The 16,617-nt window shown below is 40.1% G+C and overlaps 2 protein-coding genes across 3 annotated transcripts in view; one reads left to right on the forward strand and one right to left on the reverse strand.

Moving 5' to 3' along the window:
- The window catches only part of LOC310765695 (uncharacterized protein), a 557,351-nt gene that overhangs the window by 245,548 nt on the left and 295,186 nt on the right, over positions 1-16,617 (reverse strand). The gene's annotated exons all lie outside the window — the stretch shown is intronic.
- The window catches only part of NEGR1 (neuronal growth regulator 1), a 437,028-nt gene that overhangs the window by 195,274 nt on the left and 225,137 nt on the right, over positions 1-16,617 (forward strand). For both annotated transcript variants that reach the window (XM_083621043.1, XM_083621042.1), the window contains exon 2: positions 1,415-1,647. In XM_083621043.1, coding sequence (XP_083477169.1) covers positions 1,415-1,647 — 233 coding nt within the window. The remainder of the gene's footprint in view (positions 1-1,414; positions 1,648-16,617) is intronic.

Here is a 16,617-nt window from a genome sequence, read left to right on the forward strand (position 1 = left end):
CTGAGAAATCCTTTTCAGTTTTCTGTCATTAATTAATATTATCTTTAATTCCCAATTAGCGTGAATAGATTTCTCAGAAGACAGTGACATGTTGAATATCCATTTTTGAATGTTTGACCACATACCTTAACATCAAAGTCACATTTTAAGTGTTTTTTTTAAAGCTATATTTCTCTACTTGAAAAAATATATATGGAAAGAAAGTATTTCTCTTAATACAAACCTTTAAAGACTCCTCCTGTTCCCCCCCCCCCGGGGGGGCGGGGGGAGGAGGGCAGGATTGGTTTGGCAGGAGGATGAAACTGGCTGCAAATTAGATTCTACAATATACCATGTTCCTTATTTTTCAACTGATTAGTTTCATACTGTTGGCAGTAACTTACCCTGTTGAATTCAGCTTGGGATTTTGTAGCAATCTTCAGCACGGTGTTCAAACCCCTGAGGGATTGTGTAGAGATTCTGTCAAACCCTTTTCGGTGGATGTGTATTTCATTCTGTGGCTGTACTTTGTGCTCATTTAAAAGAACCACTCTTCAATTTGTAGCTGAACATTTTCAAAATGAAGTTTAGAGAGGCAGAAGTCTGTCACAATGGCCTGAGTATCGCTACTTCCCAGCATTTAATGGTCTCTATTAGTATGAATAGAACTCCAGTTTCATCTTCTCTTGTTGCAATACCCTACGGTTTCACAATTTGTTTTCTTTTTTTAATAAACCTGTAAGATCTATACATGATCTACACATACTGCTAAACTCATCAACAGTGTTTCACTGCTGAACATTTTTCTTTCTCTATAGTATGTCCATAGTTCAAAAGTTCTAGCTCATTGTCTAAGGGAGGAAGATTTTGTTTAGTATATAAAAATGTATCTAATGTGAGTGGTGTGTTGCTGGGTCCCTTGTTAGGTCCATTTATCCCAGTACTTTGTTTCTGAACCTTGTAGACAATGTAGAAAATGTAGACAAGGTGCATCCACAACATGGATTTCTTAACTTGCAGGAATCGTTCTATTTATCTATTCAACTTTTCAAACATATGCATTATGCAGTCATGGGGTTTCCTTTGTTATGGTTGTTTTGCCTTATATTGTTTTGTGTGCACTGATTGAGTTATTGCATTTCACTGTATATTTTGTCTGTATATCTTTGCCTTTGGGGACTAACTGTAATTCTGATACCGCTACTGTTAATAATAACTTATCCCCCTTTGGCGGAGGGGGTGGATTCAGAAAATAGAAAGCTACTCAGCAATAAATCATCAGGTGTCATTTGCACTGGCTTGCCATTTTTGTACAAAATTAGACTCTTCCATTACAAGTTGTAGTTCGGAATGCATCCAATTCAAAATATGTAAACATTAAACAAGTATATTATATGCCAAAAAGTTAATTGCTTCTCTCCTTTGAAACCTACAGGTGTTACTTGGAAGATGGAGCTTCAAAAGGTGCCTGGCTGAACCGATCAAGTATTATTTTTGCAGGAGGAGACAAGTGGTCAGTAGATCCTCGAGTTTCAATTGCAACAGCAAACAAAAAGGAGTACAGCCTCCAGATACAGAACGTGGATGTCTCAGATGATGGTCCCTATACTTGTTCGGTGCAGACTCAACACACGCCGAGGACAATGCAGGTGTACTTAACAGTAAAAGGTATTAGTCACCCATTATATAGATATATACATCATAAGCAATCTGCTTTTCAAAAGGAAATCTATTTGGCATTCTTATGTGCTGCAACGTCAAAACGTTTAATTTACTCTTGTTTTTCTATTTGTGCCCTTCAGTTCACTCATTGACTGTCTTTCTGATGCAATTAATGTGATAATTGGCTTCTCTTTGAAAGATGATCCCATACGAATGCTGGCAATCCCAGAGTAATACTGGGGAAATGGATAACTCTTCCCCAAGTTCTACCCAATTCCTCAGGCACACTTCAGTGAATGCTGAAAATTACATTTAGATAACTGGAGCGCATACATCAGTGTCCCACCGAGCTTGGGGGCAATCACAAAATGTGTCTGGGTTTGCAAGCAATGGCTTGTGAATCCTGACATAAGCATTTGTAAGCTACTCAGTAAGAATAGGACATGTTCTGGAAAGGTGGTAAACATAATCTCTATTCAGGCACTGAAGCACATGACAGGGAGGTCAGAGTTCAGTTTGCTGGGCCCACCTTCACTGGCATGCTCCCAATATCATTGTTGTCCATGCTTTGGGACTGAAGATCTGAAGTAGGGAGACAGTGCATAGATGCCTCACACAGTTTAGAACCCTTATTATAATTATATGGGCCATAATGCCTCTGCTTGTGGAAGAATGCAAAACAATGTTTCTGTCAAAGATCTGCACAAGAGGGAAGAATGATGTGGGAAAACATGGTCTTTCAATTAATATTGTGAGTGTACAAAGCACTAAATGGCTTGTTGTCCTAGTACTGAAAAGAGCACCTCTCTCATTATTTTGAGCTTTATGGTTAGCAGGGGAAGCTCTGTTGCTGGCACAGCCTAGTTCTCAGCGATCTGGGACAAGTGATGGTTCCCCATTTGTGGAATGACCTCCCTAGTGCTGTCTCTCTCATTATTAAATTTGAAAATTCCTGTTTACCCAGACATGTGTTGGCTGAAATATGCTGTTCCTGGCAACCTTGAAAAAACTAAGAGGCTCCTTTAGGAGGAAGGGCAGAATATAAACTTAAGATAAATGAGAGGAAAGTGGTGGTTTTAAACAACAACAGTAGTCTGAGTAAAGTAGGGGCAGAAGCACTCTAAGAGTTTAATTTTTTAAGTTTCAACAAGTTAATTGTTGTGCAACACAGAAGCTAACACAAAAAGCTAACAAAATAGAACCTTTCCCAAATCCCCACTTGCTGTATTCAAACTGTAGTAAAAACTACCACTTCCCTTTCCTCAGTGTCACCCCCTGCTCACTCTACTCAAACCTCTGCCATGGTTTTAAATCATCATGGTTTTTCCTTCTCAGTGTCTCTTAATCCTCTGCTGTTGTTTGAAATGACCACTTTCCCCCTCCCAGTTTCTCTCCACCCCCGCTTTACTCTAAGCTCTGTTGTTGTTTAAAACCACCATTTCCCTCTCAGTGTCTCTCCCTTCTTTTTCACTACTGACAAACTTGCAACAGTGGGTGGCAAATCACTACTCTAGTGTGACAGGGATTAGGCTAGGCAGCAGAAAATCGTACCTCTTTTGATGAACTAAGTTAGTTCTTCTAATGTCCATGTGTAAATGTAATTATTCCTTTTGAAACTGATTGGCATTTAAACCATTACTTGGAAACATTAATAAAGTGCAAGTGGGACAGATATCATTACCACCAAACAGGGTCAAACTGAAAAGAGAGTAAATGTCACTGAAAACAATGTTCTTTTCAGAGAGATTATCATCATTATGCAAAAACAAGCTGTCAAGCATACTGTTCTTCTTCAGAAAAATCTCTTTCATCCTTGTCTTGTCAATGCAAGCTCAGATGCATATTTGAAGATTGCGATTTGCATGATAGGTTTGTAGATACAATGAAAATCAATTATTGGAAGGTCCTGGATCATTTCCATACTGAGCACTACTGATGCAGATATGGTGATGCGTTTTATTTAAAAGAGACTGCAGCTCTGTGTTAATAACCATCTCAATGATCATCCATTTCCCAATGCTTGTGTGCCCTCATTAACTATTCCGAGGGACAGGTGGTTTAGGAATTAGCAATGAGATGAGGGAAGCCTTTCATCTCCCGATCTGCAGTACAAATCCGGCCCTGCTTGGCAGTGACAAGAAGCTGAGACCATCTGATTGCTGTCCATAGCTTTCATGAAATGCCTCTTCATGCTGTCAACTCACTCTCTGTAGTTAAGTCCCAATAAAACACAAGCAAGCACAACAAAACAAAAATCCAAAACCCGCCACAAAATACCTCAGGATTAGCAGGAGCCTCAGGATAAGAAATGATACATGAGGTGTATAAATAGTCTGTTTAGAAAAGGTGTCTATATATATATATAAGCTGCTTTCTCATTTTGTGACATTCCACTTATTGGATGTGCAGAATATCAGTAAGTTACATATGAAGCTGCCTTAACATAAATCAGACCTCTGAGCCACTTTGTCCCGTACAGCCTGCTCCACCCTTCCCCAGTATGGTTCCTTCCAGATGTTTGGGGCTACAACTCATCGTCCCTAACCATTAGCCATGCTGATGAGAACTATAGTCCAAAACATCTGGAAAGTACAATGTTGGGAAAACCTGATCTATTCTACCTGAGTGCGGCTCTGCAGGACCTCAGTCGGGGCCTTTTTATACAGAGAATATTTTATTCTAAATGTGAAACTGTTTTGTACTGGAGATGGCAGGGATTAATCCGAGGCCTCTGGCTTGCTGAAGGATGTGCTCTGCCATTTAACCCTGAATGTCACTTAGCCACAACTGAACAAAGAGTTAAGAGTAGGTTAAGCATGCTGAACGGGACACAGGTGGCGCTGTGGGTTAAACCACAGAGCCTAGGACTTGCCGATTGGAAGGTCGGTGGTTCGAATCCCCGCAACGGGGTGAGCTCCTGTTGCTCGGTCCCTGCTCCTGCCAACCTAGCAGTTTGAAAGCACGTCAAAGTGCAAGTAGATAAATAGGTACCGCTCTGGCGGGAAGGTAAACAGTGTTTCTGTGCTCTGCTCTGGTTCGCCAGAAGTGGCTTAGTCATGCTGGCCACATGACCCAGAAGCTGTACGCCAGCTCCCTCGGCCAATAAAGCGAGATGAGTGCCACAACCCCAGAATCGGCCACAACTGGACCTAATGGTCAGGGGTCCCTTTACCTTTTAAGCATGCTGAAATTGCTATGCTTGTGGGTCTATGCATCTGTATTGGTTTGCAGTCATTAGGTTGTATTCGATTAAATTTTTGCACTAGCACAACAGGATTTCAACTCCTTCCTCCCCCTGTGTGCTCTCCACACTATTTCCAAATCTGTTCCAGAGGTTGAAGGAATCCTCAGATTAGATTTAGTGAGCACGTGGAGGAAGGAGATGGGGATTACATTCCATTGTGGGAGAAATCTTTATGCTGAAACAACATTCACTTTAGTGCTACATTGAATATAACCTATTGGGTCGGGGGTGTGTGTGTGCAAGAATGGAGAAAGGAATACCAGGCATTATATGTTGCTTTCCACATTGCTTTAACAATATGGAGCTGAGCAGGTTAGTTGTAAGGGACTAACAACATGGTTACAAAGGCTACAAGGAGAAGAAACCAGGTTACGGGCCCTCCCTCGTGACTTCCACTTTCAAATATAACCACATTCTACACCATGCCACAGGGCAACAGAATGTCCATACCAAATGATTTCTGTAGCCTAACAGCTGGCCCTGAAATCCATCAAGGGACTGGTGCAGTTTGGTACTTTAGAGTATGTGCCATGATCTGAAAATCTCTGGTTCAAATGTTAGCTCTCTGATAAGCTTGCTGCCGTAGTCCTTTAGCCCGCATCTGCGTTACAAGGATAATTAAACTGGCATATCTTATAGAGCAGCTGTAAGGTTACTAGGATAATATATGTACCTTGAATATGCCAGAAAAGGGCTAGATGAATCTGAATTACTTTTAGTTATCATCTGCATCATCAATATAGGAGTCATAGTAGTATAATTTTGGCCAGTTTTTAAGGAAACAGAAATACTGTGTATTTAATGTGCTTTCTTTCACATGCAACATCTTCCCCGCATATTATTTCAATAAAGTATATTGTGTGGGATTTAGGTTAATGTATGCAATTTTTAATGCCGGATCCACTGCAATTTTAAATGCCAGACCCACTGACGGGGTGGGGGTTAGGATTGATATGAAACTGCTTAGAGTCAGATAATTTTATACAGTTATACAGTATATACAGAATTCTACTTTCAATTTTACTGTTTCCTAAGAATGATACCTTTTAAAACATTATGATTAGGATTGGTCAGAAGTGCCCCTTTCTTCATAGAGAAAAGTTTCATCGCATCCTGTTCTGGTCCTTTGAAGAAGTGCATAGGGTAAAGCAGGTCAGTTGTTGCAGCACCACGGATAGCTCCTACTTAGATGCCTGCTCTGACAAGCGGTGGAAGTATACAGAGATCTTTTAAGCCTCTGCTTCCGGCCCACTTCTCCTAGGCTCCATCCCCCTTTGGTGAACTAGAGCCTCTTAAAAGAGGCTTCCACCTACTGCAAAGAGTAGGCCTTCCACCTACTGCACTACTCCCTGCACCGTTGGACTGGTGAGGAAATGTGGGAGGTACTTGCTTCCTCAGGATCAAGAGAAGGTGCCTTTGAAGGTCCTGGCTCTAGTTATATGGGCCATGCCAATGTGGGAGCTGGTTCAAGGAGATCCTGTCTGCCAGGTTCAATGACCCCCTGATCAGCAGCATCAGTCTGAAAGCCAGGAACCCCCTTGGACTCCATAGCTGGTGACACTATAGCCTCCAAGTCATTTTTCTGGTTGCCATTGTTTTCCATATAGGAAACTGCAAAGTCAGACCATTAGTCCATACTACTCAGGATTGTCTACATTGACTGTCAGTGACTCCCTCGGACTCTCGTTTTCAGCTCTGCCTGGGGATACCAGGGCTTTATCCTGAGAATATAAGAATTCCTTTATTAAAATACTTAATGTCTTCAAACTAGGTGTGTATAAAGCATAAATGCAAGCTCGAGGATAATTAACCTTGCCTTCAGAAATAGGGAAGAAATGTATCATTAGGCGTAATTATTAAGTGATAGTATTTATGTCTTCTGACATTCCAAGTACAACCTAAGGCTCCAAATTCTTAGTATTTGGTGCAATTATCATTAGCACTTTTCAGTTGCACTTTACTGAGCAATAATGCCCATCATATCAAAGAACCGAACTGAAATATCTTTAGTAATGTACAGATATAGATACATAACTAAAGTGGTATGTTTGACAGGTTAATTGCTTTGCGTCAGATTTATGACCATCATATTTTGCGTTAGGATCATACTGAAACTTTGGAAGGAAACTTATTTTTGAACAAAAGTATGGAAGGGGATTTTTATTGTAGGGAGGTGTATATTTCAATAGTATGTAGTACATAGGAAGCTGCCTTATTCCAAGTCAGACCATTGATTCACCTCACTCTGAATTGTCTCAACTGACTGAGAGTAGCTCACATTCTCATGGTTTCAACAGCCTTACATGGAGATATTGGGCACTGAACCTTGGACCTTCTGCAGTCAAAGCAGATGTCCTACCACTGAGCTCTATAGCCCTTCCCCAATACATGCAGAAAATTGCAGGTTTACTTGCTGACATATCCGTTTTCATTTACTTCTGGTAGCAGTGTTTGGGGAAAATATGCCTGAAATTCTGGAAAGCCACAGATAATATGCTTACATATAGGCTAGGTGGGCCAGTGCTCTTGCTTCATATGGCAGCACATATGTAATAATATTTTAACTTCTTAGGCTCAGGCCGTGTTCATACATGTGTATGTCTGGCATTTCCTTGGCTTTCTGAGCTTGGTGGGGATCCTCATGTTATACCATCGGTTGGCAACACAGCATGTGAAGAAAACAGTCCATCAGTCATCTTTGTCTGCAGTCCTATACCAATTCACCTGGAAGTGGGGATGCCGAAATCTGTTCTCATTTTTCCAGCCTTAACTTCAGTTCTGCACATTTCCACATTAGCTTGCAAATTTTTATTTTAAAAGTCCTGTTGAAAATCCACTAGCATTTTAGTGTGACTGTCTCCTAATATGCATATTTTTGTGAGCAATTTTGCCTAACATATGCATTCTTGCAAAGTGATTTCCCCTAACCTAATGCATTTTAGTATGTTATTTTCACTGATATGTGCATTTTTATGCACACTTTACCTGGTATATGCATGGTTGTACACATTACTTGGTGGGAGAGATGCATTGCAAAAATCAGAGAAGTGCTTCCTTGTGCATCTTGTTTCAGATCACCTTTTAAATGACAACTGATTCCAATTTCTTTCCCATCCCCACCATGAAGTAAACCCCACTGGATTCAGTGGGATGCACTTCTGGGTAGACAGAACAAATAAGATTGCACAGTTAAGTCTACTTTCTTTAAGCTCCATGTACAGTGAAGTTTTATCAGCTGATAGTATTTTCTGCTGCATTTATTTATTTCTTAACTTCTCTTCTTTGGAGACTTATGCTGTCCCAGGTGAAAATAAATCTTGTTAAGGCATATCATGTGATCCTCAAAACATCTTGTCAGCTCTGCCTGCATTAACATGCAGATCAGTCACTCTGTTCATTAGGAAAAAAATAGATTTGCAGATATTTTTTCCCCTTTTAAACAAATGCACTCCAAGCAGATACAAATCATCACCAGCAGATATTTTCTCCTTACAGTTGCATTGCCTTGAGCTTTATCTCAAGTAATGACAGCATAATTACAGCTATGTTGGGAAAACCTTTCATGCTATTTGTCCAGAAACAGCTTAAATCATTTAGTGACCCATACAACGAATATTATGTCATGTGGTTCGTTCCCTCTGTTGATGCAAATGAATTCTTATAGTGATTGTGATTATTTTCTTTTTAAAAAACTTTTATTTAGGAACAGAAATAATCACGATGTCCTAGTTACATTTACTATGCACAGCAGATTAGGCTGATCGGTGCAAACCCCCCACCTTTTTGTAATCTAAAATCATCACCTCCTTCCTAATTGATAAAACTATGGTGCAACACTCATTAAAGTGCTGGCTTTCAGTGTAAACAGACAGGGCAAAACGATATCAGATGTGCACCAGTTTTATGACTGCAAAACTAGCCAATGAGAAGCCCATAAAACACCCATTCTGCAGTCAAGCTGGCCATTTTCTGAAGTGGAAACTGAAGTAGGAAGGGGATAGGAGGGTGAAAAGACGAAACAGAATAAGAAGTGACATTTAGCCCTTTCTTGTCCATTTGTCTAATGGGATGTATTTTGATGAGGACACTTCGTTCTGGTATCATCACATCATAGAAAACAGTTGAATCCAGGCTTGACAGAGACTACTGATTTTACAATATTGACAAAGGGGAAGATCTGAGTTTATTCATTGTATTGACAACTAGTGTTGCATAGCAGTCCACACCAAATCTGGCTAATCAATGTTCTTCACAATCTGAAGCCAAAGCTGCCATTCAGAATTAGATATCCTTATGACATTTTCTCTGTCTGACTTAGCTGATCCTGTTTGTGGCATGTCACTGATGCATTAGCAATCTGCTATTGTTCTATTTTTGGATTCCAGACTTTACCCAACTGTTGGGTGTAAGCGGTTTGCCGCTGCTTTCAAGTACCTTCTGTTCAGTGGCATTTTGTTTTGTTTTTTCTGGCCAGATTACCAGTGCACACAAGGACCTGCACACATTGAAGAAAAACAAATGGAATCTTGCTTCGATTCTTCACATAATCACATCAGTGTTCACCACCACCACCCCTCGGTTTTGCTCCATCAATGCTCACAGGAGCTTCTTTACATTGATAATCTGTATAGGCCCAGGGCAGGGAGGAATGCAACATAAATTATCTGAAAGCTGCTGCAAATTGCAGGTGTAGTAAATGCCAGAATTCGCTTTAGGTATTATCCATGTTGAATTGAAATGAAGAGAAAGTGGACTGTGCAGCAAAGCAAACCCACAAAATATGAAGAATTCACTCTTATTTCTAGTAGCTTAAGACAGCAAATTGTTGTTTTGTGATGATCTATTTTTAAATGGTTTTAAAAAACCAATGTCTACCCACAGCTATCAAAATGCTGCAGGGGCAGTCTAGAATAGTGGACTAGATACCAACAGGTGTGCCTCTGCTGAGGCATGATTGGCCTTAGCCTATGCCCATGAGGAATGGGAATCCTAGTGGGGTCACTGGGATGAACAAGAAGTTCGTCCTATGTGCAAAGTGAGACCCCACTCAGAGTTTGCTGAGTTCTCTGGCTTGCTGTGGATACATTCATAAGGCATCCTGAACAATGATGAGGATTGTTTCCGATAACACCACAGTGAAAACTGCTAAGCAGAATGATCCTAGATTGATTAAAGAGCCACCCTGAACCAAGGATGTAGATCCCATTGTTCTGAAAGAAAAAGGATCAAAGCCTTTGCTGAAATAAACTTATATGCAAGAATGCATGACTTGTAGCAACTGCAGGAGTGGTGGCTAACTCATAGCCCTTTTCAACTCTGCCCCCAAAGGTTTTCAGTGCCCCCTTGAAGGCATTCCAAATTTTGTTGGCATCAGCAGTCTAAGTTTGTCTGTATTTCTGACTGCTCTGTTCACTGTTGCATGTGTGCACTGCATGTTCCAGAGATTCTCTGGGAGTTTGTAGGGGCCAAGGAAGATACCCTAGGAGTTTGTCAGGGCCAATAAAGAAGAAGTCCCCTTAAATCTTCTCAAGCATACACAGCTTTGCCACTTCCTAATTAAGAGCACTTAAGCATTACTCGATGCCAATGGCTGCAAAAAAAAAAAAAAAGAGAGATATGATCTGTCATGGCTGTTGTGGAGAACAGATAAAGCCCAAAGTTACAGAAATAGCACAAAACACAATACAGTGGTACCTCAGTTTACAGACGCTTCAGGTTACAGACTCCGCTAACCCAGAAATAGTACCTCGGGTTAAGAACTTTGCTTCAGGAAGAGAACAGAAATAGCATGGCGGTGGTGTGGTGGCAACGGGAGGCCCCATTAGATAAAGTGGTACCTCAGGTTAAGAACAGTTTCAGGTTAAGAACGGACCTCCAGAACAAATTAAGTTCTTAACCTGAGGTACCACTATACCTGTTATTGAGAGCTATCTTGAGAGGAGAAATTTCTTGTTGACTTTTGTGATAGAAAAACACAGTGAATAAGGAAGTGGCAGCTAACGGTTTCTACTTGCAATGCCTTTTGGTAGACTTGTGAGCATCTCCAGTGTGTGAGAGGCAACATAAGCTACTGGAGGCATCAAAAGTTACTGGAGGGAGTGTGCTACTGGATGCAGCATTAAGTACCCTGAATTTTTAATAAATAGTTGATATTTATGAATGCAATGGAGTTCCTTCATCATCAACAGCCATTCCTGGTGTGTGTTTGTGCACGGTTTGTGTTATGTATGTGCAGTGAGTGACATGTGCATGAACTAGTATGTGGCCCTCAGAGGGGTGGTCAACCGTAATTGTATTCCTTGGACCACAAGAGTTACCCACCCCTCTTCTACACCATTATGCAAAATAAATAAATAAATAAACAAGACTTGGTCAGAACTTGTATCACCACCAAAACTGTTTATTAGGCAGTTTGTATAGTGAAATCTATTAGGCTCATAAATGTGGTTTTCTACCTGACAAATTTCAATGTTTCCTTAATTTAATATTTTCATTATTCAGACAGATTGTGAGTTAATTTCTGCATTCTCTGAGTCCACATACATGTTGCATGATGAATCATCCAATGTTTAACCTCTTTGCCCATGCTCCAATGTTGATTGCAGTAACCCCTTACTTTCTGAACTGCAGCTGTAGCATTTGCAACACAGATAGAATGATTTAATTTTGTACTTCAGTTACTCTTTGGCAAACTAATTGATTTAAAGATTGGATTTGAAATCATATTTAAAAATGCAAGACATCAACATATCTCATCTATAGCCTGAAATTGTAGAGCTAAAGAAAATCTCTGTCATTTGATTCATACTGGCCCATATTCCAAGTGCCCTAAGGGACAATGATTCATTGAAGCTGAAGCCTGCCATATTTTCAGTGGAACGCCCTCACATCAGATGTTGAGGAAATAAATTGACTTTTAGAAGGCATCTGAAGACAGTCCTATATAGGGAAGTTTTTAATGTTGATGTCTTGTTGTGTTTTAATTTGTTGGAAGCTGCCCAGAGTGGCTAGGACAGCCCAGTCAGTTGGGCAGCATATAAGTTGTTGTTGTTGTTGTTGTTGTTGTTGTTGTTGTTGTTGAGCATTGCAAGTTGTTTGGTTGGAAGTCATGACTCCAGGATTCAGTCACATGCATTTAATCACTGGCACTATCCAACAAAACATATGGGGGTTGGCCAAAAGTAGCCCTTAATGAATAATGCAGTAAAAGTCCATTCAACAATTATTCTGCCCCTCAGATATCTTGACTTCCTCTCAAAACTTCAGGCCAGATTGTAAACCTTCATGTTTACAACTTTGTAAAGAGTATCTAAGGCTGTGTTATGTTTGTTATTTAAAAAAATACTCCAATTGCCTTTCATAGAAGATAGCAGAAAGTTTTGAAATGTTTTACATTTCTAAGAAACTACTTTAAGATACAGTAGCTAGAAATAACTGTGGCTTTTATGGCATCAAGAAGTTATTGTTTCTAACAAATGTCCACTATTGAGTTACTTTGGCTCCCAGTGAGGGTATAATGCAAACAGAGGCAAGGAGATTTTGAAATTCCCTTTGGAATGGTTCATTCAAGCCTTTTAGTCTGAAATGTTTGCCATGGGTTGCACTCCTTAAGGAAACAAAAATGGAATCAAGAATGGGAAAAGTAGGTAGAGAGGCAGATCAAAAACCAATGCATGTACACATTCTATTTTGTTTCGCATTGTGTGTGGGTGATTTAGTTGAGGGCTGTGGCAGCACATGAAATAGTAAGAAAAGAACTGGATAGATTATTACATGTATAACATTTTAAATGTTATGCCTCCTTCCAGAATGGAAAAGGTCCCAAAATATATTACCGGTACCTCTCTCATCAAATTGAGCCTCAAGTGCAACAAGAGATTATCAGTGTCAAATCAGTTAGACTGAAGCCCCTTCTGTTATGTGATATTTTCAAATGGTGGCTTCTATTTTCTTTTTAGCTTTTTTCCAGTGCTATCATTACCTCTCCCCCTCCCATTTCATTTATTATCGGTGTTCTGCCATAACAGCATGCTAGGAATCTCAGCAGCTGTTTGGATTCCTGTAGCGCTGGACACATTAAACACGCTGTATGTGCCAATGACCATTCACTGGCACATATATTTGCAGCTCCTATCCTTGGTATTTTTCAGGCAGGCTCTAAAAAGTTTATCTTTAGGACTGCATTCTTTATTTGAGACATTTATATTCTGCCCTCTGTAGTTGCTGATCCCAGAGTGGTTTGCCACAACAAAACTAACATAAAAAATTGAGCAAAGAAAGAGCACATAAAAATACCTCATTAAAACATCACATATAAATACATGCTAAAACAAACTTTAAGCATGTAGGTTGTAGTATTAGTGAAGAGGCTAAATTGTGGCCTCTGTTTGTTGTTCCTACTCCAGAATACCAAGCTGTGATTATATAGAAGGAAATTTCATTTTATTTTGCTGAATTGTACAAAAAAGAGCAAAGAAACACCAAGATTTGTGGGCCCAGGAGCAGGGAACCTATATAGTGGGAAGATACGGTAAACACACAATACAAACATCTTGGGTTCAAATAGGTGACAGTTTGGGCATGTCTCCTCCATCAACCAACCTGATTGCTGGTTGATTATTTTGCAGGGTCAATCTTGGGTTAAGGAACCCCCTATGACATAATTCAAATAGGGCTGATCCCTTCTGGACCGCTATTTTGCTGCGGCCTATCAGCTCCCAACTGGGCATGCAGACAGAAGCACCTCCCCTGGACTCCTTTAACAGGGTACTCCTAATTCCCTGAAGCATGGATGTCAGTGGGCTCCTATCAACTCCCCCTGACTAAGGAACTAGTCTAGTGCCTTATCCGCCAACAGGTTGCAATAATTGCTGTGAGGAAGACAAAACTCCAGACAGGCCCAATTTGCCTGTAGGCAATTTCCTCATTGGTCAAATATGGCAACTAAGTATTTCCATAGCAAGGTCATATGCAGAACCTGCCTGCTCACCTTCTGGCAAGTCAGTAGGCTAGATAGGGTGGGAGGGTGGGGAATCTTGCTTCAGCTTTGGTGTTGAGTCCGGGCAAAGCCTCTCTATCTACCCAGTGGGTGAACCTGAGTGAAGATCAGGGGCTGAAGTTGTCACTCAGGTTCATTATGAAGCCCCACCCATCCTCTGTTTTCCTGTGATAGGCCCATTCAAATGCATCTTGTCTGTGATAGGTCTGTTTAGGTACAAGTATCCCAGCAAATGTAGTTTGCCTGTGATAACCCATTACAATACAAGCCTCCCAGCAACCTGTATGACTGGAGGGGTACGGAGCGTCATCTCCCAATAGTCATGTGGGGCTGGAAATTTGCCCCAAGCTCAGACCGCACTCATGCTGGCCCATAATTGCTGCTCGCCATCATACAAAGGTAAGTGGTCCCTACAGTTGGTCATTTCCCCTTTTTGTGACAAACCTAAATGTTATTATTTATTGCTGTTATTAATAATAAGTGGGCCTGTTAGCCATTTGTTGCACAGAGGTCTCCAAACAACTTTGCCATCACAGTTTTGTGACTTTGCAAACATCCTTAAGAACATTTGACTTTGAACAGTAACCTGTAAATATTTTAAAAAGTTAAATAGTTTATTCCCACTTAGCCAGCAACCAGTTCACAATATGGGTTTCATGCCATTCCTCTTGTAGTGTGCATTTATGTTTGTCTCTTACGTGATCCCTGTGTATTCATAAATACAAATGATTTAGGTGTGAAGTTTGAAACAATGTGTAATGTAGGCTCCTTGGTACTACAGCAGGTTTCAAAACAATTCTCCCAATGAAACGGTTCCCTCTCAGTCCTACATATAGGATTGCAGAGGATCTGAGAAGGGACATGTGTAAAGCTGTCTTTGGCTGCCCATGGTGCGTAGAGAGTTGTGGTCTGGGTTCTCAGATGTCATCTTGGTGTTTCAATCATCACTGATGACTTGGAGACATTGCCAACAAGTGTCATTCAGACTGGTGGGTAGCAGTAGAATTGCCAGCGATATTGTGGCAATGGTTAAGAGTGTTGGTATGATTATGCCATTGGCTGCTAGTTTGTTTCTGGCCCAGTTCAAGATGTACATGCTAGTGTTTAAAGCCCTAGGATAACTTTGACTTCAAATATCTAAGAGACTAAACAAGCTGAATACCCTTACAAAAACTACCCCTCTTCTGACTAGGAGCATTTTGAGGAGCAATTTTGTTATACTTCTTTAAGATCACTATCTTCTAATCATTTTTGCTGCAGAAAATGATGCTGACTTTGGCATCTTAACTAGATGTATATCAGATACTTAAATCAGGATCGTTCAGACTGGATTTTCCTTTGCATTATTTAAACACATTTAAGCATATTTAGCATATTTATGTGAACTTTCTATCCTCCCTTTCTGTCCTCCTTGAGGATGGATTTCAAGATCAAGCTAAATATGCTATCTGCTCTCTGTATCTGAATAAGAGCCAATTCTAAATAAATGGCAGTCCTCATCTTATCTCGTGAGTATGGCAAACAAATAATTGAGAATTCCCATTGCCCACTCTAGCTGAAATGGAAGAGAATTGGACATCTACACAGAAGAAGGAGAGATCATAGTTCATGCTTTTCTGGTCACATTTCATCTCTGTGCCTAGCCAGTGTTCTGATTTTGTCCAAACATTCAGCCCTTTTACCATATCATGCATCAAAATTCATTTATCTGTATATGTAAATACAATTTATAGATTCAGTGCGTCACTGCAATTGATGCTTTTGAATTAAATATGTCCAATATTTCCAGTGCAACGTGTGCTGCCCTTTCCCACTAATAAACCTCTCTAATGCCTCCTAAATATTAATGTATTGATTCAGTCTCCTCAATGTTTGTGAAGACTAATTTATTTCCTAAATCTAGCCAAGAGGGACTTGTATTTGGAACTAACAAGATAAATCTTACACAAATTTATTTAAAGTGGGGCAAAATAAATATGCAGAAGACATCTATAATCATACCAGCAACCACTTCCCACTTAAAACTGACAAAGCATTGCTCTTTTAAATTGCTGCTACTTGAGATGTCAGTTTGTTATAAAATTAACTTCTTGGTGCCAGCCACTGTTATCATCTTGTCTTCTCTCTCAGAACAAAAAGAGCAAGATTTAGCAAATTTGTTCTGGATTCCAAAGTAGCTCAGCAAGATTTACAAAACAATAGGAAGGCAATCCTTCTGTAAAATACATATTTACCCTCTTTTAAGATGCATCTCATGGATACATGATTGCTGGCAGTACTGTGACTGTGACTCATTTCTCTGGTACTTTCCAGGATACAAAATGGTTTACAGTCATATGTCACTTAAGCTTACAAAAAATGTATGAGTATCTTTGTGCATCTATTATTGTCTGGAAAACTAGCCAGAACCCAAAAGAATAAAAGAAGCTAGTTCCATGAGACCGACTGAAAGAGGCCTTTGGCAGCCCACGGTGGCATGGAATGGAAAATGAGATTCAGGGCCTATGTCCACCTATCCAATTTACACCATATCAAAAGAGTCAAGAGGCTGTTTTTGCGGTGAGGCTAGAAATAGCTGAAATCTAGCATCTACCTGTTCTTTGTGAGTTCTGGACTAAATGCAGAGATCTACAAACCCCCTTGTGGGGATGGAAATGAAGTCATCATAGAAGCTAATTCCTATGTACAGTCACAAATGGAAGCATTTCTGTGTCCATGGATTTATTTATTTTTT

Source organism: Podarcis filfolensis (genome assembly GCF_964270895.1).
Source record: "Podarcis filfolensis genome assembly, chromosome: 6".
Taxonomy (NCBI): Eukaryota; Metazoa; Chordata; class Lepidosauria; order Squamata; family Lacertidae; genus Podarcis; species Podarcis filfolensis.